At 37.8% G+C, this 27,257-nt stretch overlaps 1 protein-coding gene across 5 annotated transcripts in view; it reads left to right on the forward strand.

Annotated features, from left to right (window-relative positions):
• AFAP1L2 (actin filament associated protein 1 like 2) overlaps nucleotides 1-27,257 on the forward strand; it is a 156,764-nt gene that overhangs the window by 86,244 nt on the left and 43,263 nt on the right. For all 5 annotated transcript variants that reach the window (XM_056803746.1, XM_007478965.2, XM_007478966.3 and 2 more), the window contains 3 exons: nucleotides 6,056-6,184; nucleotides 13,198-13,290; nucleotides 16,433-16,527. In XM_056803746.1, the coding sequence (XP_056659724.1) occupies nucleotides 6,056-6,184; nucleotides 13,198-13,290; nucleotides 16,433-16,527 (317 nt within the window). The remainder of the gene's footprint in view (nucleotides 1-6,055; nucleotides 6,185-13,197; nucleotides 13,291-16,432; nucleotides 16,528-27,257) is intronic.

Raw genomic sequence — 27,257 nt, forward strand, 5'->3', positions numbered from 1 at the left:
TCTTGAATTCTTCTCCATGCTAAGTATATAGTAAATACTTGGTTATATTTGTACATATATATATTCAGTAAGCTTTTATTAAGTGCCTCAGTTATATATTAATATATATATTCAGTAAACATTTATTAAGTATCTACAATGTGCCAGGTGCTTAGTAAGCACCGATTACATAGCATGACACTTTCTGAGGAGCATCACAAAACAAAAGCAATGTAAAATTCACTAAGATTGTTATCAAGATGCCTTTGAAATTTGGGTTCAGGTTAAATCTCTAATTTTGTCTGGACAAGACCATTTTTACTTCTTGGGATGATTTTGACTTGATGCTCTCTAGCAGTTATGTCTTGATCAGTTATGGAGCTTGAAAAATATTAATAAATGCTTGATGCTTTGAAATGATTTTTGGGAACTAATGGCAGTGCTCCCCTGACACTGAAGAACAGAGATGAGACACAGCATTCCTTTCTCTGTCCAGGGTTACCCAGTTTTTTTTCCCTTTGCTTTGCATTTGGTCCCCATAATATCTGTTCTGCTCTTGAGATAATGAGGGTCATCATTAATCCTGCCACCCACTTTGGGAACAAACTTTATTTTCACAGTTCACTTTGGACCTCTTTGAAGGAGATTCTTTCCTTAGTTTGAACTGACAGAAGTACATTCTCTGAAGTCTGATAGCACAACTCAGAGATAGAATTTAGTCCTTTATGTTTGAGAGAATCAGCAAACAGCTGATATTTCTCTGTATATTATTCAGCCTTTCCAGGGTGAGTCATTTTTCCTTTCATATTCCTACTGAAGACCACTTAGGTTCTTCTCATAAACACCCTGAATCCCAGTTTGTTGTTGTTCACATTTTCTCCCTTTATCACTGCTTTCTTATTGAAACTTACAAATTCCTCTTCCCCTCCTCTGTTCCCATGTCCCTGTGTTCCCTCCCCCTAACCCTCCCACCCAACTGGAATGAATGAAGATATTCATTTCAGGGAGAGTTTATTTTTGCAGGTATCAAGTTCAGAAGCAAACTATCCCACTAAGATCAAAGAGACATCTGAATAGAAACAGGCCATGTAGGCATTCCTTTTGGGTCAAGAAAGGATGATGGTTTCTTCCTTTAATGAAATGCATGAGGACACATTCTTGAAAGGAGCCCTGATGCTCTGGTTTTGTAGCTGTGAAGCACTGCCTGAGAACCATCTCAGCCTAGTGGATAGAAAGAACCAGCCTTGGAGCCAGAGAGACCGTATAGTTCAGTCCCACCTCTGACACATGCTGGTTCTGTGTTCCTGGGCAGGGCACTTCACTTCAAAGCCTTCTCAAGCAATGCTCTAGTCCTATGAGTTGCAAAACCTTTATTGATCTGCATATATGAGGAGTTTCTTCACCAGGAGTACCTTACACTGGCACTTACTGGATACAGATCCAGGCTGGCTTTTGTGATGTGATAGTCAAAGGGATATTTAAAGGTCTTTTTCCTTCTTGACAAGTGTTCAGCAACCTCTCTGTAGGTACTCAATAAATATGTGTAAAAATCCACCAATAGAGGATAGAAAATAGCTATTATCTTATTGAAATTATTTAATCTATTTCTCATATACATATGCTTTATGAGCTTTAGACTTTCATTTCCTTTCATATTAAATATGGAATATAGGAAGATTTTCTGAAGGCCAGTGAGTATATATAGGGCCTGAGAAAAGTTGAAAAGTATCAGATTAGATGATTTTAAAGTCTTTTTCAACTCTGAAGTGAGATGAGTTTGGAAGAAATGAAATTTCTCATATTAGAGCAAGAAGTTAGGGGAAGGGCAGTGGAAAGTAGTTCTGCACCATTCTTTTCACAAATTAACTTTAGAATTGTTCCCTGATAATGACTTGTCAGTAGAAGGTTCACATTTGAATTCTGGACCCCCTATAGCTCACCCCTTTCCAAATTTTGGGAGGTGTTTGGCTTTGGTGTTGGTCATTGGGATGATTTGGCATTTTTACTTCCATGAATTACTTGGCAAAAACCAGATTAAAAAGTCTTATTGAATTCTTCATGACTCTAAATGGAGCCTGCTTCATACGTCTTGCCAAAAGAATCATATACTTATGCTTTACTTTTGTTAGATTAAAATTAATATCTCCAAGTTCTTATTTTCCATAAAGTTTATTAATAATCACTTGAAAAAGAAAAGGCAGATAAGCATAGATTTAAAGTCTCTTTCTTACTCTTAAGTCTGACGACGTGTAGCTCATCCTGCAGGATTCTATGTCCGGCTCACCTGCCTGCTCAGGGAAGCAGTAACTCCGGTGGGCTCCACTCACACTGTTTTATTTACGTTCATGGACTCAGCTCTGGCATTTGAAAAATGGAATGAACTGGGTTGGCAGTCTGGGAGGGTGAGGAGACGAAATTCCTTTTCTACACACTTTTCCTTGGTATACCTGGGCAGTAGCTGATAATTTATCTCTCATTTTCCTATCCTTGTGAAAGGGATCTGGGGGGCAATTATTTAAAATGAAATGCAGTGTATTCCTATTCTACAGTGTAGACTATGATTTGCAATTCATCAGACTGTTAATTAAGCATTTACCCTACCAGAAACTTTGTGGGTTATCAAGGCAATGGGGTTATCAAGATGAAAAATGGCATGGCTCCCACCCTCACTGAGCTTGCAAACAAATAAGTGGGGAGGAGAGGCTATGGCATGTACAGGGAATAGGATATGATAAGGGTCAAGAAGTGTGGTATATCTAGTGTTCTAAAGAAAATGGAGGAGAGTAAGGAGGTCACTTTCACCTAAGAAGGACAAAAGAGAGCCAACAAGGGAAAACTGACTGTATGACAATTGTAGCACCTGAGCTGGGTCTTGGGGCACATTATTGCCTCTTATCTGCCAAGCAAAGTTCATACTCAAATACTTAGTAATTAAGACCTTTGGCAATCTGGCACCACTCCCCTTTCCTCCTCTTATTCTTTTCCATGTATTCCATGTTCCCTCCCAAAAGATGATGCTACATCCCCTTTATTCAAGCTTCAAAAAAGTGTTCCCTTGATTTCTTGTCAAAAATTACTTAAAAGTCCTCATACCCACATATTTCATGATTTTTAAAATTGATTTAGACCGTTTGTTGTTGCTGCTCAGTTGTGTTCAACTATTTCTGACTGTTGGGTTTTTTTTGGCAAAGATACAAGTGATTTGACATTTCCTTTTCCAATTCATATTAAAGATGAGGAAACTGAGGCAAACAAAGTTAAATGACTTGTCCAGGGGTATAGCTAGTAAGTATCAAAGTCCAGATTTGGATTCAGATCTTCCTGACTCTAGGGTCAGTGCTTTGTCCACTTCATTACCTAGCTGTAGAAGGAACTGCTGGGCTTTTATTTATCATCTTTTCATACTTAACAATGTTATTTTTTGCTATCTCCACTGCCTTGTTCATTCAATTGCCCTTTCCTGGAACCATTATAATTCCATCATATCTTTCTTTTAGCAGAATGACATTCTATGTGTGGGATTGGCATAAGTTTGGATTTGTTTCTTGTTTTTGATTTATGATTTCATGAGGGGAAGGGGGTAGGAGGAGGTAAACTTCTTATGTGGAAATTCCACCTTCTAATTATAGATCATCAGCAACTCATCTATCAAAAAGAGTTTGAGAGATTTGCCTAGGATATTGAGAAGTTAAATGATTTACCCAAGATCATACAGCCAGTATGTGTCAGAGTTAGAACTCAAACCCAGATCTTTATTACTCCAAAGCTGACTCTCTACCCACTATTACCATGGAGCTATGGCCTATTGTAAATAACTTTTTCATTGAAGTAGTCCAAGTGACTTCATGATCTTTTTCTTCAGTATGAATTAACATCATGAAATTGTAAATTACAAACTGGAAAAGATCTTAAAGGTCATCTGAATCTAATCCATTTTTTAATATGAAGAAACTTGAAGCCTAAAGAAATTAAATAATTTGTCTAATGTCACACAAGTAGTTAGTGACAGAAGTGAATTTTGAACCCTAGTCATCTGATTCCAAAAGTCAATGCTCTTTCCACAGTTCCATACTGTTTCCATTAGTTCCACTAATAGTTGGAAACTAGAATCCTATAATTGTAATGAAGATTTTTTTTTTATCAAAACTTTATATTGTTTTGGGTTTGGTTTTTTTAGTCTTTGCCCACATTTCTGTGTACTCATACATTCTCTTACTCTCAGTCATACTCTATTTGAGTGGTCTAGTAGAAAGAGTATTGGCTGGCCTTGGACTTTGGGCAAGACATTTCCAGCCCAGTGCCCATAGCCATCACTCTGGCAGGCAGCCCTTTAGGATATATAGCCACTGCTCTTATAGGGGCTATAGTCACAGCTACCTGAAGACCCCCTAATAAAGTCCTTGCCCCAAAGTCTTTAGCACTGTCAAGCAGTCCTACATCAGAAAGTGCTATCATTTTACCAGTAGAGATGACATTAAAGAAGAACTATTATTTACTTTGTAACTGCATCCTAAAGGACTGTGGGACTTTCCCATCTGGCTTGTAGTAAAGCCCTTCTTTATGTGTTGATTCCCCCATTAGAATGTGAACTCTTTAAGAGCAGGGATAGTCATTCTTTTCTAACTGTATCCCCCTGCTTAGCAGAGTGGTTTTCCCATAGTAGGTGCTTATTAAACATTTTATTCATTAATTTCACTTTTCTGATACTTTATTTGCCCTTCTCCCAATGCTATGAGGATCAGATTGTTTAGCAAGCGTCTGACATTAAACATTTGTTAACCAATAATATACAAGATGTACCAGAGATCTTAGTGCAATTTTAAGTTTTAATAGCTCAAAAGCTATTAAACTTTAATAACAACTAAAATGATCAAGGCAATGGGGATAGTAGAAAAGTTAGTATTCTTTGGTCCCCAAAAGTCTTAATGCAGTTCTAAGCTAAGATTTGGGGGACATTCTGAATATATAAAATATTTTGTCAGACATGAACATAATTAGTAACATACTCATGGTTTATCCTCAGTATGTTGGTATATCATACCCTGATATAACAGTGTTATCTCTATACTAGCACCATTTTACCTTTGGTTGATTACTTGTAAAAATGCCCAAGACAGATGCTCACAGAAGTCAAGAATTCCCGAGACTTCTTGACCATCCTTGCACAAAAGTGCCAGTTTCTCCCTAGTATCTAGTAGGAACTGCTGTAAAAATTAATTCTTGTTCATTAAATTCAGAGAAACCTGGTTTGGTCTGCCTCTGATATAATGAATGCAGTAGTGGACAAGCAAGTCTTCCAGGTGATGGAAAAGTAGTTGTGTTTTACTTTGGGGATCAGAATGTTTCATCCAAAGAGGTGTCACGATGGATTCATTCAGACTCTCTGGGGAAGGAGGACTTGAAATTACATGTTTTAGTATTTAGTAGTATAAATTAGGAAGATTAAATATCATGTCTCCTAAAGAGCCCCATTTCCTTGTCTGCAATGTGTATTTGGGGGCAGTGATTTGCTCTTTGGAGGCAGTGGTTTGCCCTAGGTAGTTGCTGAGGATGCTTCCAACGCTAACATTCCAAGATTTCTGAGTTCTAATGCCACAACATTACACAACCTGTTAGATGAACTTTACTTACATTAACTTTCCTATAATTATATGCCACCTAGTGGTCAGGTCTAAATTAGAAAATCTTAGTTTCTTAGAAGAGGGTCCCTGGGGTTGTTGTGATCCAAAGGTGAATAGGTTGAGGAACTCTCAGAGGATATTAAGAGATGGAATGGACTGCATTAAGGATCCATTCATTTACAACTAGGTGATATCTGTAGCTAGAGAACCAGACTTGGAATCAAAGAGTCCCAAGAGCCAATCCTATCTCAGACAAATTATTATTATCAGGAAACCTGAGGCACAGAGAAACACAAAGATGCCCCCAAATTACAGAGTGATAGTGTCAGGACTAGAACTTGATGTGATACCTAAGTTTCCTCCTTTCAGTACATCTTTCTGACATCATCCCAACACTGCCTTTCTTTTACACTGTATTATAATGACTTCTTCCTCTATTTTTTTTATTCTTTTAGCTCTAGAACAGCTGCTTACAGAACTGGATGCCTTTTTGAAGATCTTAGACAAGGAAAACCTGAGTAGCACAGCTGTGGTGAAGAAGAGCTTCCTTACTGACCTCCTTCGACTCTACACAAAGACCAGCAGTGAGTTCTGAGTCATCCTTTCCTGAACTTGCTCTTCTTGGGTCATGTTGATACTCTTCCTTTTTTGAAGTCCTGTGGGAAGGAAAAGATTATTTGTGGAGTCATCTTTCCATTCCCAGATAACTTTTCTTTGGAAAGTAGTAAAAGGACTGGTTTGTGGTGATAAAGGTTTGGGTGAGTAGAACATAAACTCCTTGAGGACAGGAATTATTTCACTTTTGTGCCCCAGGTCCCAGCACATAGTAGGAAATGTTTTTAATGCTTGCTTGGTTAATCAAAGAGCAAAATGGTAATTGGCCTACACTTTAATTCCAGAAATGTACTCTAGATATAAAGAAAAAATTATCTACATGTCTACAAGGAGTGGTGGTGGGTTGAGGTATTTCTTAAGTCCAATTAGTTAAAGTGTCAGTGCCTTAGAGCAGACAGTTTTCAAATAAGCTATTCTTTGCAGTTACTGGCTTTTGTGGTTTAGTGTGTTTACTCTGGAAAAGTTATTGATGTAACCATGACTTGAGGCAGAAAAGGAAGTTTAAGGAAACATGGTTTGGAGGCTCTGGAAACCACAAAATCCTGAACTCTAGGTGTTTTTCAAGAGGGAAGAAGGTGGCAATTATCAAGGATTTTTGTTTTGTTTTGTTTTCCTTTGCTTTTTTTCCTTAAAAATATATTAGAGGGGGCAGATAGGCGGCTCAGTGAATAGAGAACCTGGAGGTTCTGCTTTCAAATCTGGACTCAAATACTTCCTAGCTATGTTACCCTGGGCAAATCACTTGATTCTCATGGTCTGTATGTTAGAATCAGGGCTAGTACAGGAGGATTTCTCTATCTCTGTGTCTGCTTGGCAGAACCAGACTAAAACCATTCTTGGAGGTGAAAATCTTTCAGAGTAGGAAATGCCTCAACCCATTACCACCCTTTCCTCTTCTCTGAGGAACTTCTTCATTATATTTAGTCTAAATCTCAAAGGCTAGAGCTTAATTAAGACCACTTTCTCATCTCTTATTCTGTTCTTGTAGGAAGTTGTTTTGATCCTCTGATTTCATGTGCTTGAAATTCACTGTATCCCCCTGTCTTCTCTGGGCAACTGGTACCCTAGTCCATTCAAAATATAAATGGATTTAAAGAATCATTGAATTTCCTTATAACCTTTTGGGAACACATCAGTTGTATAAAGCAAAGTAATCTTATGACAGGAAAGTGACCATATTCTAAACTGTCTTGGTGGATCCAAGTGTAGTGCTTTCTTTGTAAAACAGGATTACATTGCCAAGCCACAGTTTGCCTTTATCCAAAGTGATCTCTGGACATTTTTTTTAATGTTGTATACAAAATCAATACCACAATGATTTCAATCAACATGTTATTGATCAGAAAATCACAGAATTTCAGAGTGGGAAAGGGCCTCAGTAGCCTTCAAGTCCAACACAAGCCCCCAAAGAATCTCTATGACAACATTTCAAACAAATAAGCTAAAAAGCCTTTCCTTGAATAACTGCTATGAAGAGTTCCCTCACGATCTACTTTTGAGTAGCTTTAACTCTTTGTAAGTTCTTCCTAGTACCAATTTCCTCCTTTGGAACTGCCCTTCTGGGACCAAACAGAACAATTATAACCCCTTTTCTACATATCATGACAGAGTAGATAAAAAGTTGGCCATGAAGTAAGGAAAACCCAAATGCAATTCCTGCCTCTGCCTCATACTGACTGTGTGACACTGGGCAAGGCAATTCTCTAAAACTAGACACTGTCAAGAAAGTGGCAAATCCGTATTGGAAAAGAGAGATTCCTCATCCAGAAATTCCCTATTCCAGTGAAATTACAAATCTCTTTGTGACAATAGCCTTTCAAGTCCTTGAAGACTTCTACGATATCATCTCTAAGTCTTCACTAGGCTAAACACCGATTCTTTCAACTGATCTTACATGGTATAGAGTCAAAGACCTTCAACAGCTTTTTGCTGAACATTCTTCATCTCATCATGATCTTCCCTACTGGGGAAATGAATGTACTAGTCCAGAACTTGTTTGACTAGGATCAGGGACTATATTCCTAGAAAGCATACCTTACCTAACACAGCCCAAGATCACATTAGCTTTTTTTAGGGGATAGGGAATGTCATATCACCTTTTTGACTCATATTGAGCTTCCATGAAAATCCCCAGATCTTTTTTTTTTTAAGTAAATTGCCCTATAACTATGCCTCCCTTCACCTTGTATTTGGGGGAGTTAATTTCTTGAACCCAAGTATAAGACTTTAAATTTGTCCCTATAGAATTTCATCTTTTTATATATTCATTGTAATGTTCCAGCCTGTTGAGGTTGTTTTTTAAATCTTAAATCTGTGTTCACTTAGTTTTATGTCATCACCAAATTTGTTAAGTGTGGCATCCATGCCTTTAAAATTATTACTGTTTTGTACAACTGTTCGCACAAAAGATATACATAGGGTGAGGGGGAGGTAATCTCAGAGGGGAGGCATGAAAATACAAAAGTATTTTCTGTACTTAAAACAGTACTTGGAACTTAATAGGCAACTAAATAATAATTGTTGGATGAGCGTTAAAGAGCTCAAAGTCAAGCATTCTCCTGGAACTATTATTAATGGCTTTTTGAGCCCAGCCCCATAGTGTTAATATGTATCCTGGTCACTGTAGGGGGAAAAGATGAAAACAGCATACTTCCTGCCCTCAAGGCAAGATTCCCCACAATCCTGGGGAAAATATAAGTCATAATGACTACAAGTAACTACAAACCAGAAATAAATTTGAAGTAAATTTATAAAGGATATACCAAAAAACATTCATAAGGACATGGAAAAAAGGAGGACTCTCCTAGATTCTTACTTGTTTGTTTTTGCATCCTCAGTATTTTTCACAGTGCTTAGCAATAAATATTTACTAACTAAATGTTTTTTCATTTATTCATTATAGTTGGATTAAAGGGGCAGGGCACACTATCAAGAAAGGCAGCATTTGAGTGGGTCTTACAGAAGACTTTGAGCTTCATAGGATTTAAAACAAGGAGGCACCTTGGAGATGAACCTATCTTTCATTTTACAGATTAAGAAACTCAGGTCCAGAAATATAGATGAGACGCAGTTGCCAACCAGGTCCCCTGTCAACAGATCCATCACTCTACTGTATTCTGCTGCTATCCCCCTTAGCACCCTGGGGACTACCTTTCCTTTTGTTCTCAACAGACTAATATGTAATCTGGCCATTTGATACATATATTCTCAGGGTTAACTCAGTGGCTCAGTAAATAAAGAGTCAGACCCAGAAAGAGGAGGTCTTGGGTTCAAATGTGGCTTCAGATTCTAGCTGTGTGACCTTGGGCAAATCACTTAATCCCCAGCTGCTCTTCTGCCTTGTAACTGATATTTAGTATGGATTCTAAATCAGAAGGTAAGGGTTTTTTAAAAAAATAAAAATACATATGTTCCCAGTTTTATCATCCAGATGACTGGTGAAGTAAGTAATCAAGCCAATACTGAACTTCACACAAATCCCTCCAGCCAGCATCATGCTTTCTTAGTCAACATTTGTGTATTAATAATAATATTCTAACAACATGCTCTGGCCATTTAAAAAATCCTATCTAATAGCTATTGTGGCTTAGTCCCTAGATTGCCTTTTCCCAGTTTATTTATAGATGTTTTATTCAAGATGTAAGTCACATACCTACCTACCTCCTCAGTCTCCCAAAGGTACCCATTTGTCCTACTAGAGAATTAGATTAGTCTTACAAGATTTTATTTCAGAGAAAAGATGCTTCCCCCCCCCATAAACCTTATCAAAATTTTATTTTATTTTTTACAGTGAGAGGGTAGAAAAGTATTCCCCATACTCTTATCTTCAATTGTCTAACATTGTGTATATTTCCAAACATTTTGGAAGGGGGGTCTAAAAATAAAAGATTTTTTTCTTAAAGATCAATAGTTATTTCATGTCATGAGATCTCCAATTTTATTACTTTAAAATTATCTTCCTAACATCTTTGGCAAGCACCTATTAATGGGGGGATTTCACAGTGGCATTTATTTATTAAGAACTTGACTACAATTTATTTTACTTTATGGTTTTGTTCAGCTAAATGTTCTCCTAAATGCCACAGAATCATAGAATTTTAGAGCTACAAAGACTCTTGGACACCATCTTATTTTCCAAAAGAAGACACTGAGATGAAAGAGGGTTAAGGGTTTGCACAGGATCATACAGGTAGCTAGTGCCAGAGTGGAGGTAAAATCTCCTGATTCCTGGCAATGGCACTCCTTTCCTACTTCCCCTCACAGACATCCCGTTGCCTTTCCTTATCATGCTTCAGTAGCTGCCTTGTCAAATGGAAGGATGTGTAAAATACTCCTTTGGCTCAAACAAAATCACTTTTTCCTTTTTCAGTTCTTCTCAAAAACTCCAAGAGCTTTCCCTACCCCCAACCCAACCACTAAATGCAGGAAAAACTACTCCTGTCCCCACTACAACCCTCATTATACAGTGAAAAATTCTAGCCAAGTATTGGCTTACACAAATAAGCAGTTTGCTCACATTGAATGTTATCTCTTCTTACCAGATTTGTTGCATAATTTTCCATTAATAGACAAAGTTCTTTAAGCAGGATCTATTCAAACATTTTACATGCTATGTAGTAGATCTAAGTTATACTAGAATGACAAAATTATTTAATTTGGCAAGTAATTTAACTATCCTGTACCTCAGTTTCCTTGATTGTAACATTAGGGTGTTATATTTCTGTGGTCTCTGAAGTCCCTCCAACTATAAATCTATGGTCCTTACCTTTTGATAATCTAGACTAATTGATTTTATCTAATTGAGTTTTTGTCTGGGTTTATCATAAAGAAGCTTTCATGTCAAGGGTCAAGAGCACTTGGGCTCCATGCACCAGTGTTGGATGGAACTGAGTACGCAGGTGGTTAATCTTAACCAAATACATAAATCTGTGATAATGAAATAAATACCACTGAATAGACCTTTCCATGTGTGGAAGCATGCCCAAGATAAGAAGACATTATTTGTTAAAGGAGCAAAGTTATTTGTTACTAATAACAACAAGAGCAACTAATTATCCGAACTGGCATTTATATAGCACTAAAGCCCTAAAGGGATGCTCTCAAAGGCTCTGCTTAGGATACACAAGCTGTGTCAGGTCCCACCAAGCTGGAAAGGCTTTCAATACCTGCTAGTGATACATCATAGACCCACCATCCAGGGACAAACCTTGCTAAGCTTGGAGAATCTCATCACCAGGGGATGATGTGACGAGTTGTTGCAATTGGCATCTTTGGAGGGAATTCCCACACAGATGAAATCATAGCTCTGTTAAGTATTGAGATAAATGTTTCTACTTTTTCACTCTGTCCTCAATAATATTAATTCATTGTTAGCTTCAAAAACCCTATGAAATCAATAAGGTAGTATCATTATTATTACTAGCATCATCTCTGTATTGGAAATGAAAAGAGGGAAACAGATAGAGTAAAGGAGTTATCCTGCTCCACTGGGAGGAGAAGAGGAAAGGAGAAGAAAAAATAGAATTGATTTCTGATTTCATTGGTTTAGGAATCTCTCAATCAGTGAGTTAGTCAGCAAATATTTATTAGGTGCTTCACAATGTGTAGGTCATTGTGCTAAGCACTGGAGCAAAAGCATCATCCCTACCCTCCAGGAGCTCACATTCTAAAGGAGGAAATGGTACATAAACAACTATGTACACAGAAGATATATGCAGTGTGGATGGAGGGAATCTTGGGAAGTGTTAGACTGCCAGGCAGTCTTGTCATTTTCCTTCTAACTGTCCAGACCTCCCCACCGTAGTTCCAATTCATATCAGTACTGTTGCTTTATGCTTTAAAGTTTCTCCTCCAAACAAACTCCTAATTCATTAGGCCAAAGAATAGCTATTTGATTCAAGTAGTTCACTTTAAAGGGTATAGAAAACTTGCCTTTTACTAAGGAATATTTGTATTTTAAAAGAGGAGTGGGGGCAGCTGGATGGCTTAGGGGATGAGAGCCAGCTCTAGAGATGAGGTCCTGGTTCAAATAAGACCACCTTCTCAGACACTTCCTTGATATGTGACCCTGGACAAACCACTTCATCCCCACTGCCAAGATCTTATCATAATATATATCATATATATTAAATTAAATATTAGTTTTAATTACTTAATATTTTATTTACTTTTAAATTTTATTTACTTAATATACTTATTTATTTACTTAACTACTTAATATTAATTAGTTAAATAATAATATATAAAACATATATAACAAAGTATTTTAATTATATATAATATACATATTTATTTTTATTTTATTATATATACTTTTATTATATTTATATTTATTTGTTATATTTATGTTTATTGTATTTATATTTATATGGTTATATATTATATATACTTACTTTAATTTTATTATATATATATATGTATGTATATATATATATATATATATATATATAATACACATTATTGATCCTAAGACAGAAAGTAAGAGTTTTTTGTTTTTATTTTTAAAGAAGAGTTTATTACACCAAAGTAATTTCTAATGGTTAGAACAGGGAAGGGGATTTTGAACAGGGACTTCTTCCAAAGTGTTTATTCACTCCAGTGGCCATTTGTGATACATGCATGCCAGAAAATGAGCTTGAAAAAGGAATGGCCAACAACATGGCACCCCCTTTGGAAAGGCTGCTGACCCCCAGCACTAGTTTCTATTGAGGTGATGAAACTCTTCCTGGAAAAAGAGTCATTGAAATCAACATGTAAGACTGAAAAAGCAGGAGGGATATCTGTCATACTTTAAAAAAACTTTTTTTAAAAAGTATCAAATTCTTGATTTTTTTTGCGCCTATTGTTTAATTTTTTTAATAAAACAGGTAAAAATAGGGTCTTCTCAACGTAATCAATAGTAACCAGGCAATAGAAGCAAGTTCTCCATCATCCTTTCTTTTGGTCAAAGGTAAAGTGAATCATGCCCTCTGTTCTTCTATAGATTCCGATGAGGAATATATTTACATGAACAAAGTTACAACCCATAAGCAGCCGAATGTGGAGATAGAAGGCAAAGGAAAAGACAAAGACAAAGGTATGGGAGCTGGGCCAGGCTGCTGATTGGTGGGGTGGGACTCATATCCTGGAGGGGAGTGGTGGCAGGGAGCATCTGCCACATTCTTCCATGACTGTAAGCATCAAAGCTTTGGCTCAGACTGGGGAGCTATTCCTGGGAGCTGCATTTTAAAGAATGGTATTTTGGGATGGCAGCATTCTATTCTTCAGCTGGAAGACTATATTTTGGGATGACAGTACTGTATTCTTCAGCTGGAGGATGGTATTTTGGGATCACATTATTCTGATTTTCAACTGGTCATATGCCCAATTCTTAAACTCTGCCTATGTGTTTATGGCAGGGGTTCTCAACCTTTTGTGTCATGGGTTCCTTTGTCAATCTGGCATAGTCTATGGACCCCATCTTAGAATAATAATGTTTTTGAATACATAAAATATATACATAGGTTTTTCAAAGAAAACAATTACATAAAATATAATCATCAAAATGTTTTTAAAAATTATATTCTCAAATCCCAGGTAAGAATTTCGTCTTTAGGGACAGTTGGATAGCTCAGTAGATAGAGATCCAAGCCTAGAAAAAGGAAGTCCCAGGTTAAAATCTGACTTCTGACATTTTCTAGTTATATGACCCTGATCCTTACTGCTCTTTGGCCTTGGAACCAATCAATTATATATTGATTTGAAGATGGAAGGCAAGAGTTTTTAAAAAATGAATTCCATATTTAGAGACTGAATGTCTATCCTTAGACCCACTTTATCCATTCATATAACATCATCCAGATGAGGAAGTAATGTTTCTAATATTGTAAACTGAACCACTGTGGGTACTCTACTTCTGGTCATGTATTGTATATCTTTTGTGGATTAATGTATTTGTTTCCTGCCCTTAAATTATCTTAGAATCTGAGTAAAAAATAGTGGCTTTGGTTTTTGTATTTCCAGATTTATAAGCACTTTAAAATTTATTGATTGATTTAGAATAATTTTCCATGGTTACATGATTCATGTTTTCTCCTTTCCCTCTTATCTCCCCACTTCCAGAGCTGACAAACACTTCCACTGGGTTCTACATGTATTATTGCTCAAAACCTGTTTCCATATTATTCATATTTATAGTAGAGTGATCTTTTAAAACCAAAACTCCCAATCAGTTCCCATAGAACTGCATGATAAATCATATGTTTTTCTTCTGTGGAAAATATGGTGTTTTAAATATGTATGAAATCTCTTATATTTCAAAAGCATTCTGACAACACATTATCTCATTTTGTATTTCTAAAGAACTTTGAGATAAGTAATGAAGTGAAATAAGGTAAAGTAATTTTTACCAAGATTATATATCAAATTAGTTAGGATGTAGATGTTTTGACTCTGGTGCGCTTGCTTATTCTCTCAAGCCCACTAACATAAAAACTTAGATTGAGTTAGCAGAAATGATATTCAAGGGCTTATTCTTCCCTATTTCCCCTCTATTCTTTCTTTTCTTCCCTCCATCCATCCAGATTGTAAGTACAGTGGCCATTTACAGATCCATTCCCAATATTGTTACGCATAGTACTGATCTTTTCCATTTCTAACCTAGGCTAATTTGCCCCTTCTTAGCCAAGGCAGCCTGCTTCCAGGAAATCGCTATATTGGATGTGAGACTTAGTGTAGACACCCAATTATCTTAGCCTACTGTGGCTCAGAACTCCCTAGGTCAAGTGAACCACCAGTGTCAGCCTCCCTGATAGCAAGGATAACAAGCATTTGCCATCATGATTGACTATGGCTCATTCTAAAAACCCTGATGGTAACCAGCAGGCTCTTGAATTGACTGTATTCAGTGCCTTACACATATTTCTCTTACAAATAAAATTTGGCAACGTGTTGCTGGTTGAGTTGTGAACTGATCCAGCCATTCTTGAGGACAATTTGGAATTATGTCCAAAGAGCTATAAAGGAATGCATACCCTTTGATTCAGTAATAACACTATCAGGTCTGTATCCCAAAAAGATTTAAAAAATGATAAAAGACCTGTTTGTACAAAACTATTAATAGCTGCTCTTTTGTGATGGTAAAGAATTGGAAACTACAGGAATGTCCCCCAATTGGGGAATGACTGAACAAATTGTGGTATAGGATGGTGATGGAATACTATTGCGCTATAAGAAATGATGAACAAGATTTCAGAAAGATCTGGAAAGATCTACATGAACTGATGCAAAGTAAAATAAGCAGAACCAGGAAAACATTGTACACAGTAACAGCAATATTGTGGAATGATCAAATGTGAAAGACTTTGCTACTAACAGCAATACAATGATCCAGGATAATTCTGAGGATGTATGAAAAAGACTATCCACTACCAGAAAAAGAACTGTTGGAGTGGAAATGAAGATGAAAACACATTATTTATCACTTGTTTATTTGTGTATATTTTGGGAGTTTGGGTTTTATAAGATTATATGTTTACAAAAATGAATAATATGGAAATATGTTTTGCATGATAATACATGTATAACCCAGATTGAATTGCTTGCCAGATCCAGGGGGAGGAGGGGAAAAAGGGAGAGAGACAATTTGGATCATATAAATTTAGAAAACTTATGTGGAAATTTGGTATTAAAATAAAAATAATAAAAAAATTTTAAAAAGGAATATTCGTTACCAAAATTTAAAAATTAGCAGTTTTCCCACAAAACACATGACTATTTGGTGCCACTGGATTTTAGACATGATTACCTAACCCTATGCCCCCAAACCTCAGCTAAACTACCCCTTCTCAGTGGTGGCCAATCTGCCAAAAACAGTTTGACTGCTGGATAAATTATGGGATGGAAAGAACCATAATCACAGGGTAAACACTGAGTCTCTCTATATAGCAATTGCTCCTACAGGTCTAATGATTACTGAAGACACTGTGGTCTGTACCATTTTTGACCCAAAGGACTTGGGGGAGGAACATTCCAGAAATCCAAAACAGGTTCCTCCAAAAGAATTTTCCCTATAGTTGAGGTGATACTGCATTGTATTCTTAGAGAAAAGACAATATAGTCTTCAAAGTAGCTCCTGAGCATGTTCTGACAGATTTTTTTCTCAGATGCAATTCCTATGCATAAGATTGCATTCTACTGTGAGACACCTCACTAATCTTTCTCCATTTTCTTCATCACAGTACTGAATTTCTCAGATCCTCTGACCAATGGAGAGTTGGTACAACACTTATCTGCCCCACAGAAGAGTTTGCCTGATCTTCCACCTCCTAAAATAGTAAGTGGCCAGTGCTGGGTCCTGATTCCCCAAACTTAGACCTCCTTTAGCTTTTAGTGGTTAGTATATGTTATAATCAATTAGTTAATCAGTTAAAGTAATTTTTGAACACCTATGTGTTTAGCTTCGTAATAGACACTGTGAAGTACATAGTAGCACAATCAACCTTTAGCAACAGATAGTTTATAATTTAGCTAAAAAGAAAAGCTCATTGAACTTAAAATTGTTATAAACAAGCATATGGCTTTCAACCTAACCCTTCTTTTGAAATTTCTCTCTCCAATGTTAAATATGATCCTCTGATTCCTAAATCCAAAGGCTGTTTCTCATTTTTTCTCCTTGACTTTTATGCCGTATTTTACACTCTTGGGCACCTCTTCCTCCTGGGTACTCCTTCCTCACTTGAACATGACCCTGGTTCTCCTGATTCAGCTACAGTTAGAAGACTTCTCTGTTTCCTTTGCTAAATCATCATCTATGTTCCATCCCCTAAAAGGTATTCTCCAAGGCTGTGTCCTGGATCCTCTTCTCTTCAGCTTCTCAGTCTTCTTGATGACCCCATCAGCTACCATGAATTCTTTATCTGTGTGCGGATGACTCCTAGATTCTTCTACCTGGCCCTACACTCTTTCCTGAGCTCCAGTCCTATACTTGTTGACTTTTCCAAACTACGTTTCCAGTAGGTAGTTAATACTCAATATGTCTAAAATGCAATTCTTCATCTTCTCCCCAAACACACTTCTCCAGACTTCCAACTTCTTCTTATTCTGTTAAAGATACCACCTTTTTTACCCTCCTCAGGTTTGCAACATAGATATCTTTCCTTGCCTCTTTCATCTCCATAGCTTCTTTTACAAAAAGACCATGGCTGGTTAGCCATTTTCAGCCATCCACTCACCACCATCACTGCTGATTGTTGCCCCAAAAAAAGAGCATGGGAGAAGTTACCGCCAGTCAAATACCAATAACGTGATCCCTTCAACTCCCACCAAGGTGGAGACACAGGAGAGACTATAGGGAATTTGGGGAAATACTAAGGACTTCTGGGAAATGAAGTCAAAGGTTCAAAATCTCCATTTATACACAAGCCATCTGCTACACAGCTGCCAAAATAATTTAAGGGCACAGGCTTGACCAGGTCACTCCCTTGCTCAAAGAACTTATGGTGTTGCTTTATCATTTCTACAATAAGATACAGACTCCTAAGGCATTTAAAGTCCTTCAAATTCTTGTTTGGCCAAACTGGCCTCCCTAAACTTGGCATGCTAAGCTTTCTTTAAAAACAATAACAGCAACAACAACAACAACAAACCCTTATCTTCTGTCTTAGAATCAATAGAAATATTGGTTCTAAGACAGAAGAACAGAAGGGGCTAGGCAATTGCAGTTAGGTGACTTGCCCAGGGTCACACAGCTAGGAAATGTCTGAGGTCAGATTTGAGACCAGGACCTCCCATCTCTGTGTCTGGCTCTCAATCCACACTATTGTATCAGCTAACCACCTGTACCCCTCATTCGCAAAAAAATTTGTAAAGCATCTACAATGTGTCTGGCACTATGCTAAGACCTGGGCCAAAAAGAATCAAAAGATACTCCCTGCTCTCAAGAAGCCCATAATTTAATGGAGAGACCACAAGCCAACAAATATGTACAAACAATCTATTTACAGGATAAGAAGAAAGTAAATAAGAAAGAGAAGACACTAGAATTCAAAGGGAAAGGATTCCTGGAAAAAGGTGGGCTTTTTCTTGGGACTTGAAGGAAGTCAGGGAAATCAGTAGGATGAGAGGAGGGGAGATGAATAGGCATAAAGAACAAGGAGAGAAAATGGCTGAGAGATGGAGAGTCTTGCTTAGGAAACAGCAAAGGAAGCTTGTGCTCTTGGATGTAATAGAATTGATCTTCTTGGTAGTCTTAGCTCATGTGCTGTCTCCTTTGGGAAACCTTTTCCCTTAGGTATTAATAATACTCATCCCACTTAAAATCAGGGTGGATATCCTTCTCTGTTTATTTGTGGTGCTCCCCATGCTCTCAGGAAAGTGTTAGCTCCCTGAGGTCTCTATCAGTGCTTTGATATGGTAGTCATTTAATAAATGATGTCTAGACTGGAAAGTGGATCAATATAAGTAAGTCCCAAAGGAGAATTCAGTAAAAGTAAGAGGAAAGCTTCGTGGAGAAAGGAGAGGACTTGTGTGAAGACATAAAGAGTGGATGGCATTCCAACTACAGCATTAAGCAATATGACATAGGCATCTGCTCACCTCCATTGTAGTTTCCATGGAATATTGGTTTATAAGAGATGACTAGTAAAGTCTCTGCCATGGGATAACCACAAAAGTAATTTTGTTTCCTTTTTTCTTTAAAAAAATTTCTTTGCCATATCTTAATATTTCATCCTCCTCTAGCCCAGTGCCACAATGCTCTAGAAGAGTATTTTCTTAGATGCTTAATTTTTTTTATTTTAGTAGGAAAAAAATTACCTCCTTTCCTCCCCCTCCTTGGGGAAAAAAAGGACATCTCTAGCTGCTTTTCAGTATTTTTAGATCTTCATGAAAATTCTCATTTTAAAACTGAAAGAGCCCAAAGGTTTGTCTCATTTGAGGATTCTTGAGCCAACTTTTGCTGCTCAGTTTCCCAGTGAATAAGTCCAAGGCAAAAATTGGAAGGTAACACCATAAAGCAGATGTTACTGTTGAGCACTTGTCTACATCTAATCAAATATTTCAGATGTCTTTGGCTAGCTAGAAAAAGCCAAGGAAGAAGTTGGGGGAATTTTAAGGGAACCAAACTGTATCCCAAACAACAAAGAAGAGGAAAGTCAAACTACCAAACATATTGATCGTGTCTTCTGTCATATGCCTCATTTTGCACTTTTTAAAATAATCTCCCTGCTGAGATGTTGCTGTATTTTTTTAACCTTCATCTTCCATCTTAGAATTAATATTGTGTATTGGCTCCTAGGCAGGAGAGCAGTAAGGGCTAGGCAACTGGGGCTAAGTGACTTGCCCAAGGTTACATAGCTAGGAAGTGTCCAAATTCAGATTTTAACCCAGGGCCTCCCATCTCTAAGTGTAGCACTTCTAGCTGTGTTCTAGTTGTATTCCTGATTTTTATTTTGAGAGATTATATGTTCTTCAGACTTTAGGACAGAGAGGAATAGGTCTGTGGGGGATGGCTCAATCTGTGAATCTAACCAAGGTAATTGAGGACAGGTCCTGAGTGGCTCATCATTGCATCCAATTTGACAAGTGTCCTAAGAATAAGGGAATAGAAAGGCAGATGGAGGCCTTCAACAGCCCAGTACTTGGAACATGCTTCTGGCTCATGATTTGGGCCAGAAGCCTCTCATTGCCTCATACATAGTATTGATGTTAGATAAGTTCAAGTTCATCCCTGTTTCTTGGTGAGATCAAATTTTATGAGTCTCTTTTGTTCAGCAAACATTTATTGAATACCTGCTATGTTCATTTCATTGTGGCATATCCAAAAAGGAGTGCCATGGTCTTGTTCTTAAAGAACCTAAATATATGCATAAATAATTATATGTTAAAAGACTAGAAGTGTATAAAAGAAAAAAAATAAGTATATGAAGAAGATATGAAGGCAATGCTTTGAGAATTTGGGAGTGAAAGTGAACTGTTCACACACTCCTGGAACTGAGGGCAGGTCTCATGGATAATGTAACCTTTGAACTGATCCTTGAGAGGCAGAGACTGGAAGTGGAGGGGGACAGAAGACATCCCAGCTTATTGGTGATCAGACCAAAGACACAAACGTATGAGATACATTCCAGGGATGAGGAGTAGTATGGTTTGATTACAGTGAGGGACATAGAATTCAATTGCATCCAATGAACTTTCACCAAATGCCTATTATAAGCAAGTTGAGAGTCAGTATGATGGAGTGGACAAAGGGCCATCCATGAGGCTTAGTCCAAGTATTGCCCTATCCAGCTGTGAAGCCATGGACAAGTTGCTTAACCTCCTGGTACCCCGCAATACTGTTTTAGCCAATGCTTTACATATGGTCTAATTGCATTATTTTCTCAATGTGAATTTCTCACATTAATTAATGAAATCACAGGTTCAGTGAGGAAATACAAAGGTGGTTAGTTCTAGGGCAGCTGAGGATGAAGAGGACACTATCAAAAAGAGGAATAAGGAAAAGCTTCATCTAGATGATGCCATCTGAGATGATCCTTGAAAGAAGATAAGGATGAAGAGGGAGGGAATACATTCCATGCCTTGGAGAGTTCCATGCCTTGTGGGAATTTAAGGAAGCAAAAAAGGACGTATCCATTTGGAGAACCAGCTAGTGGTACAGTTTTTGAGTAGAACACAAAATTTTGGGGGAAAATAGCTGAAATAAGTATTGAAAAGGTAGTTTGGAGCTGAATTGTAGAGGACCTTAAATTCCAGACTGAGGAATTTGTATTTGATTCTAGAGGTAACAGGTAACTACTGAAAATTTTTGAGCAAGAGAGTGACTTGATCAGGCCTCTGCCTTAAGATTATTTTGGAAGCTATGAGGATTTTAGATTGGAGAGGGGGAAAGAAAGGAAGCATGGAAAACAGTTAGGATGCTACCAGGTAATGAGGGACTACATTAAGGATTGGGGAGAAAGGAAAATCTGTATGATATTGTAGGAGTGGAAATGATAAGAATTGGCAGATGGGGAAAGAATTGAAGTTCACTCTCTGGTTGCAAACCCAAATGATTAGAGGGATGGTGGTGCCTCACCAGAAACAGAGAAGTAGGGCAAATGGATGTTTTAAGAGGATATACTAAGAAGTTCTGTTTTGGTCATAGTAAGTTCGAGATGCCTGCAGGATACAGGAGGAGATAGCTACTGAGGAGCTGCTACATAGATGGAGCTAATCATGGTATATTAGAAAGACTCTGCTTCTACAGTCAGAAAACACGGACCCAAATTCTACATTTAGTGTAACTTACGTATTTGATCTTGGGCAAGTCATTTAATTTCTCTTGACCTCAGTTTCCTCATCTGTAAAATGACCATTGGATTACATAGCCAACTCTTTATCAATGATATCATAATAAAGGTTACTGGAGTCATGCAGAAATAATATTTGAACCCATGAAAAGTGATCCAATTTGTGATCAGGTATAAAGAGAAAGGAGAGGAGGATCTAGTACAGAGCCCTAAGAATCAATACTCACAGTGACAGGTTAGGATAATTATATACTTTCTGAGTGATAATCCAGCAAAAGTAACTAAAACAAAGCAGAAAGGCAAAATGAAGAAAAATAGGAGAGAGCCATGTCTTGGGAGCTAAGGGAGGAAAAAGCACATATCAGAAGGAGGAGGAGTTTAATAGTAGAAATAGTTGTAGAGAAAGTCAAAGATGATTAGATTAGGTCAAAGAAAAAGCCATCAGATCTAGTAGTTAAAAGGTCACTGGTAACCTTGATGAGAGCAGTTTTGGTCAAGTGGTAGGAACAGAAGCAATATTGCAAAGGATTGAGGAGCAAGTGGATGGTGAGAAATTTGGAAGCAATGAGTTTTGATTAGTTTTAGTACTTTGGCAGTGAAAGGAAGAGAGGGAAGAATAGAGTGGTTGCTTTAGGGAATAGTAGAGCCAAGTGTAGGGCTTATTTTCTCTTTTTAGGATAGGATAGATCTGAGCATATTTGTAGACAGTAGAGATAGTAAACAGAGATATTGAAAAAGAGAGAGAGGGAAATGATAGAGTGGAGACTGAGCAAGCCCTGGGAGAATACAGGAAGAGATAAAATCAATGACACAAGTAGAGACACTGACCTTAGAAAAGAAAAGAGATATTTCTTCCTTAGAGAGAGAAGGAATGGAAAAGAAGGGAATGATTAGTGGTAAAGGCTGAGTTGATATACTTTGGTAACTAATGAAATGTAGGATAAAGGGAAAGAGAGAAGGAAAGGATAAGAAGTAATTCCCAAGTTTTAAACCTCAGTAACTGGCAGAATGAATGGAAATTCCATTAATAAAAATAGGAAAATTGGGAGAAGTAGGTTCTGGGTAAAAGTTCATTGTGAGATGTGTTGAATTTGAATGCTGATGAAACAACCAGCATGAAGATGTCCATTTAACAGTTGTAATTGTTGGTTTGAATATTGAGAGAGAAGTTAAAATGGAAGGAATATTGGAGAGTTATCCGTTTAGAGGTAATTATTAAAATTGTTGTATTAAGTGAAATCAAGGAATTTAGTATAGAGAGAAGAAAAGATATGGAAAATATAGAGAATTTAGATGATTATATATTAATATGTCATGTACTAATCATGATAATATAATTTTACCATTGTGTTATGTTAATAATATAGCAATTATAAAGAAAGATAAAGTAAGTGGATAAAGAATAAAGATTTGGATTAGCAACATTTCATAAAGAAACAAGAAGTCTCACAGAAGCCAACAAAGGAGACTACATCAACAATGGCAAGGTCAACAGTGCTTCAAAGATCAAGGAGAATGAAGACTAAAATAATTTTGATTTTGAGGTCAGATTATACTTTTTCCAAGGCCTTAATGAGGCATTTTGTCTCTGTTCATGGCATTCAGGAGCAGGCTGCATTGATATTCAAAAAGGAAGGGATTTGAGAGGGAACAAAGTACCCTGGGGACAGCTAGATAGTTGTGGATAGACAGTGGGCCTAGAGTGAGGAAGACTCATCTTGAATTCAAATCTGGCCTCAAGACAATAGCTCTGTGTCCCTGGGCAAATCACCTTTTTGCCTCAGTTTCCTCATCCATAAAAGGAGCTGAAGAAGGAAATGACAAACCTCTCTAATATCTTTGCCAAGAAAACCCCAAATCGAGTCATGAAGAGTTGGGCAGGACTGAAAAATGACTGAACAATAATAAAGCTACTGGAAACACTGGATTTAGGAAAACTGGATGTGAAAATCCTGAGTGGCCATGAACAAATCACTTAACTACTCTATAACTCAGTTTTACCCCATGGTAAAAGGAATAATACCATTAGTACCTACGAGATTGTTGTAAAACTCAAAAGAGAGGACACTTTGAAAACCTTAAAGCTTTGAATCTCCTGTACAAAGGACATGGGGAAGAAGTAGTAAAAGGAGGAGGAATAGGAGAAAATAATTTGGGCACTTTCTAGTGCCAGTGAAGAAGCAAGGAATGTAGTAACTTCTCTGAGTGAACTGGGTCTGTTGTTATAACCTGACTATAGCTCTTCTGCCCCCCAAACCCTTAGTCCTTGCCAGATAGAAACTCCATTACTTGCTTTGCCTCTAGGGGAACAGCTGTTCACAGGTTAACAAAAAATGAGAGGAATTTCCTGAGTTGGAACCTCACTCCAACTTTATAGTATCAACTCAGACCCAGGAATTTGTGTGTGTTTAAAACAGTAAATGCATTTGCCTGAGGATTTCACATGGACCAGTTGTAAAGTTCATTAGGTTACTGTGACCAGCTTCCGAAGAGACTTAACTTCTAACTTCCTTGACAGAGACAGCTCCCTTTAGGGCAGTGGTTCTTAACCTGGGGTCTATGTACTTGACTTTTTTTCCTTTTTTAATCTTTTGAGAACTATATTGCAAATTAAATTGGTCTTCTCTCCAGTGCCATGCATGTATTTTGTGTATTTAGAAATATCTTCTGAGAAAGGGGTCTCTAGGCTGCACCAGATTGCCAAAGGGATCCATGACACACCAAAATGTTGAGTCTCCTTGCCTAAGGGGAACCCAGCTGGCCAAAGGGTTTATCTACTACCTAGGAACCTGTCCCTAGGCAGAAATGACTCTTGTAGAGAAAATAGAGGGATTTAGAAAGATGTGTGGGATGGAAAGAGGGATGTGTCCAAGGTAATAGAAACTAGAGAGGAGGCTAGCCCCTTCTCTAGAGAAAGCACCACATTTCTAGTGGAGTCTGTTATGGAGCAAGGAGACAGGAGAGGTTTGTTTAAGAGAAAACTAGTCAATGGAATTGATGGGGCAAAACCCAATGCAATGCTAAGGAGAGCTCTCAGATGTAAGGCAGTTGTTCTAATGGATACATTCCAGGCCCTGGGTAGATTTTCCAGAAAATCCATCCAGTTTTATAGTAGAAGCCAGCTCCACTTTCCATGGAACAACTGCTGAGAAGCAGACAGTCTTTTTCAGCTTCTTCAAGGGAATCACCTTTTCGCTGTCCAAGGTTCACTCTCCCTGAGGGAAATGCTTGTGCAGTGAGTGAGTCACAAGATGGGCTTGAAAGCCAGGATGACCCAAGAGCCCAGTGACCCCTTTTTTCATCTTCTTTGTAATGAATCCCAACCTCCTCACAGCCAAGCCTTGCTCTTAGCATGAAGCTCTGGGAGAATCTGGCTTGAGTGGAGAGGAGAACAGCTGTAAACGCTGGCGCATTTGGAGGTGGAAAAACGGGGTAGCAGTCCCTGAAGAGAAAATGCAGTGGATGAAAGAGCAGAGTCCTAACTCAGCTGTTCCTAGGTACGGGGTGAGCCTATGGTCTCTCATGCCATATATATAAAAACCCCAAAGTTCATTCCATTCTTTGACTCCAGCATTCATTCATTCAGTCAGTCAGTCAATATTTATTAAGAATCTGCTAGGTACCAAGTACTGTGCTAAGTACTAGAAAACAAATAAGGTAAAGAAAGATAGTCCCTGCCCTCAAGGAACTTACATTCTAATGGGGGAAGACAATTCATCAAAAGAAAACTGAAAAGAGGATAAGAGGAAGAAAGTACCCAGTGTGTGGAGACATGGTAGAGATGGCACAATGGATAGAATTCAGGACCTGGAGTCAGGAAGACTAATTTTCCTGAGTTCAAATCTGATCTCAGATATGAGATGATCAGATGAGATACTAGCTGTGTGACCCTGGGCAAGTCACTTAGCCCAGCTTGCCTCAGTTTCTTCCTATGGAGATATGTTTTGCATGATTTCACATGCATAATCAATATCATATTGCTTGCCTTCTCAAGGGGTGGGGGAGGGGCAATAGGAACTTGTTAGGGGTAAAAATTATGGTTGGACTGAATATTTGAGAGTTGGTCACCAGGGATTTAATTTCTAAATCCCAATGAATTGCTCAAGTCAGAATGGTTTTTATGGTAGTTTATTTACAAATAGAGGGAAGAAATTAAGGAAATGAGAGCGAGAAAGAAAAAGAGAGAGAGAGAGAGAGAGCTGCTCCAATCTGAAAACAGGCAGGAATTCAGGGGCCCCAGCAAGGGGTTAAGGGGCTCAGAGGATTAAATTTAACAAGGCTTCCAGCCCGAGGCCTCCTCCAAGATGAGGGGCCTCTCCAGAGGCTGGTGCCTCTACAAAAGTCAAGGAAAGAGAGTCAGCCTTTTCACTTACCACATGGCAGTCCAAGGGGAAGCAGTCTGAGATCTCAAGCCCAAGGTGAAGATGCCCTCACAGGAAATGACCACAAAATTTAAAGGCAGTTCCTTGCTTCACTTCCTGTCCCTTCCTTCCACCTTAAGGGGTACCAATGGTGGCTTAAACTTGGCTCTGGACAGCCCGGGAAGGCAGTCAGTTGTTTCTGATATGTCACTTGCTAGCACATGTGGGTCATAGACCTTCCTCCCCCACATTTAATCCTCAAATGGGGGTGTCTGTCTTCCTGGTGGCTAAAATTCTAAAGAATAAATAGGGTGGAATAAATCTCAATTTCACAGAGAGAATTTGGAATTCAAAAAAATTTTAATGAATGTTAAAAAAAAGTTTTACAGTAGTTGGAAAATATTTAATGAAATAATTTTTTAGAAGATTATTGATTATCTGGAATGTAGCTAGGACAATATGGACCAGAATGGCAAGGGAATGGCAAAGTTGTGCCTTAGAAGTATATATGTATCTAAGAAAGAATTGGGTATTCCAAATGGGTATGCTTAACCTGGAAAAGAGATGATGAGGGGAAGAGATAGGAATGAGCATTTATATAAAGACTATTATGCTAAGCATTTTACAAATATCTCATTTAATCTTTAAAACAATTCTGCAAGGTAAGTGCTGTCATTATCCCCATTTTATTATTGAGAAAACTGAGGCAAATAGAAGTTTAGTGATTTGCTCAGGGTCCCACAACTAACAAGTATCTGAGATCAGTTTTGAACTGATGTCTTCCTAACCGCAGGACAAGCATTCTATCCATTATGCTATCTAGGAGGGGCATGATAATAATTTTCCAATATTTAAAGGACTGATAATGTGGAAGGGAAATTGTACTCATTTTGCTTAGCCTCATAAGGAGAAACTGTAGTCAAAATTACAGGAATGAACATGTTGGCTTATTGTAAGGAAAGATTTTCTTTTTCTTTTTTTCATTTCAAACATTTACTAAATGCCTGCTATGCGCTAGGCACTGTGCTAAATGCTTTACAAAATATTTACAAGTATCTCATGTGCTCTTTGAACCTCCCCTCATTCCCATTTTACAGTTGAAGAAATTGAGCCAGACAAAAATTAATTGGGTTCTCCAGGGTCATACTGCAGCAGCTAAATTACTTGGCCAGCAGGGAAAGATTTGGACCTTCCTCCTTTAGTCCTGGCTCTCAATCCACTAAGCCATCTAATTCCTTCACAGAGAGTCTTATCTGTACCCAAGTGGGGCTCATTTCTATTTGAGCTACCCCTAAAGCAGATGGCTTATGAGGTTTCTTCTAATTCTACTTCTATGATCTTTTTGATGTCAGAGCTTAGAAAAGTAATTTTTTTTCCCCTCTTGCTCCCCAGCAGAGGAATTCTCAGGATCACTT

Source organism: Monodelphis domestica, chromosome 1, assembly GCF_027887165.1.
Source record: "Monodelphis domestica isolate mMonDom1 chromosome 1, mMonDom1.pri, whole genome shotgun sequence".
Classification (NCBI taxonomy): Eukaryota; Metazoa; Chordata; class Mammalia; order Didelphimorphia; family Didelphidae; genus Monodelphis; species Monodelphis domestica.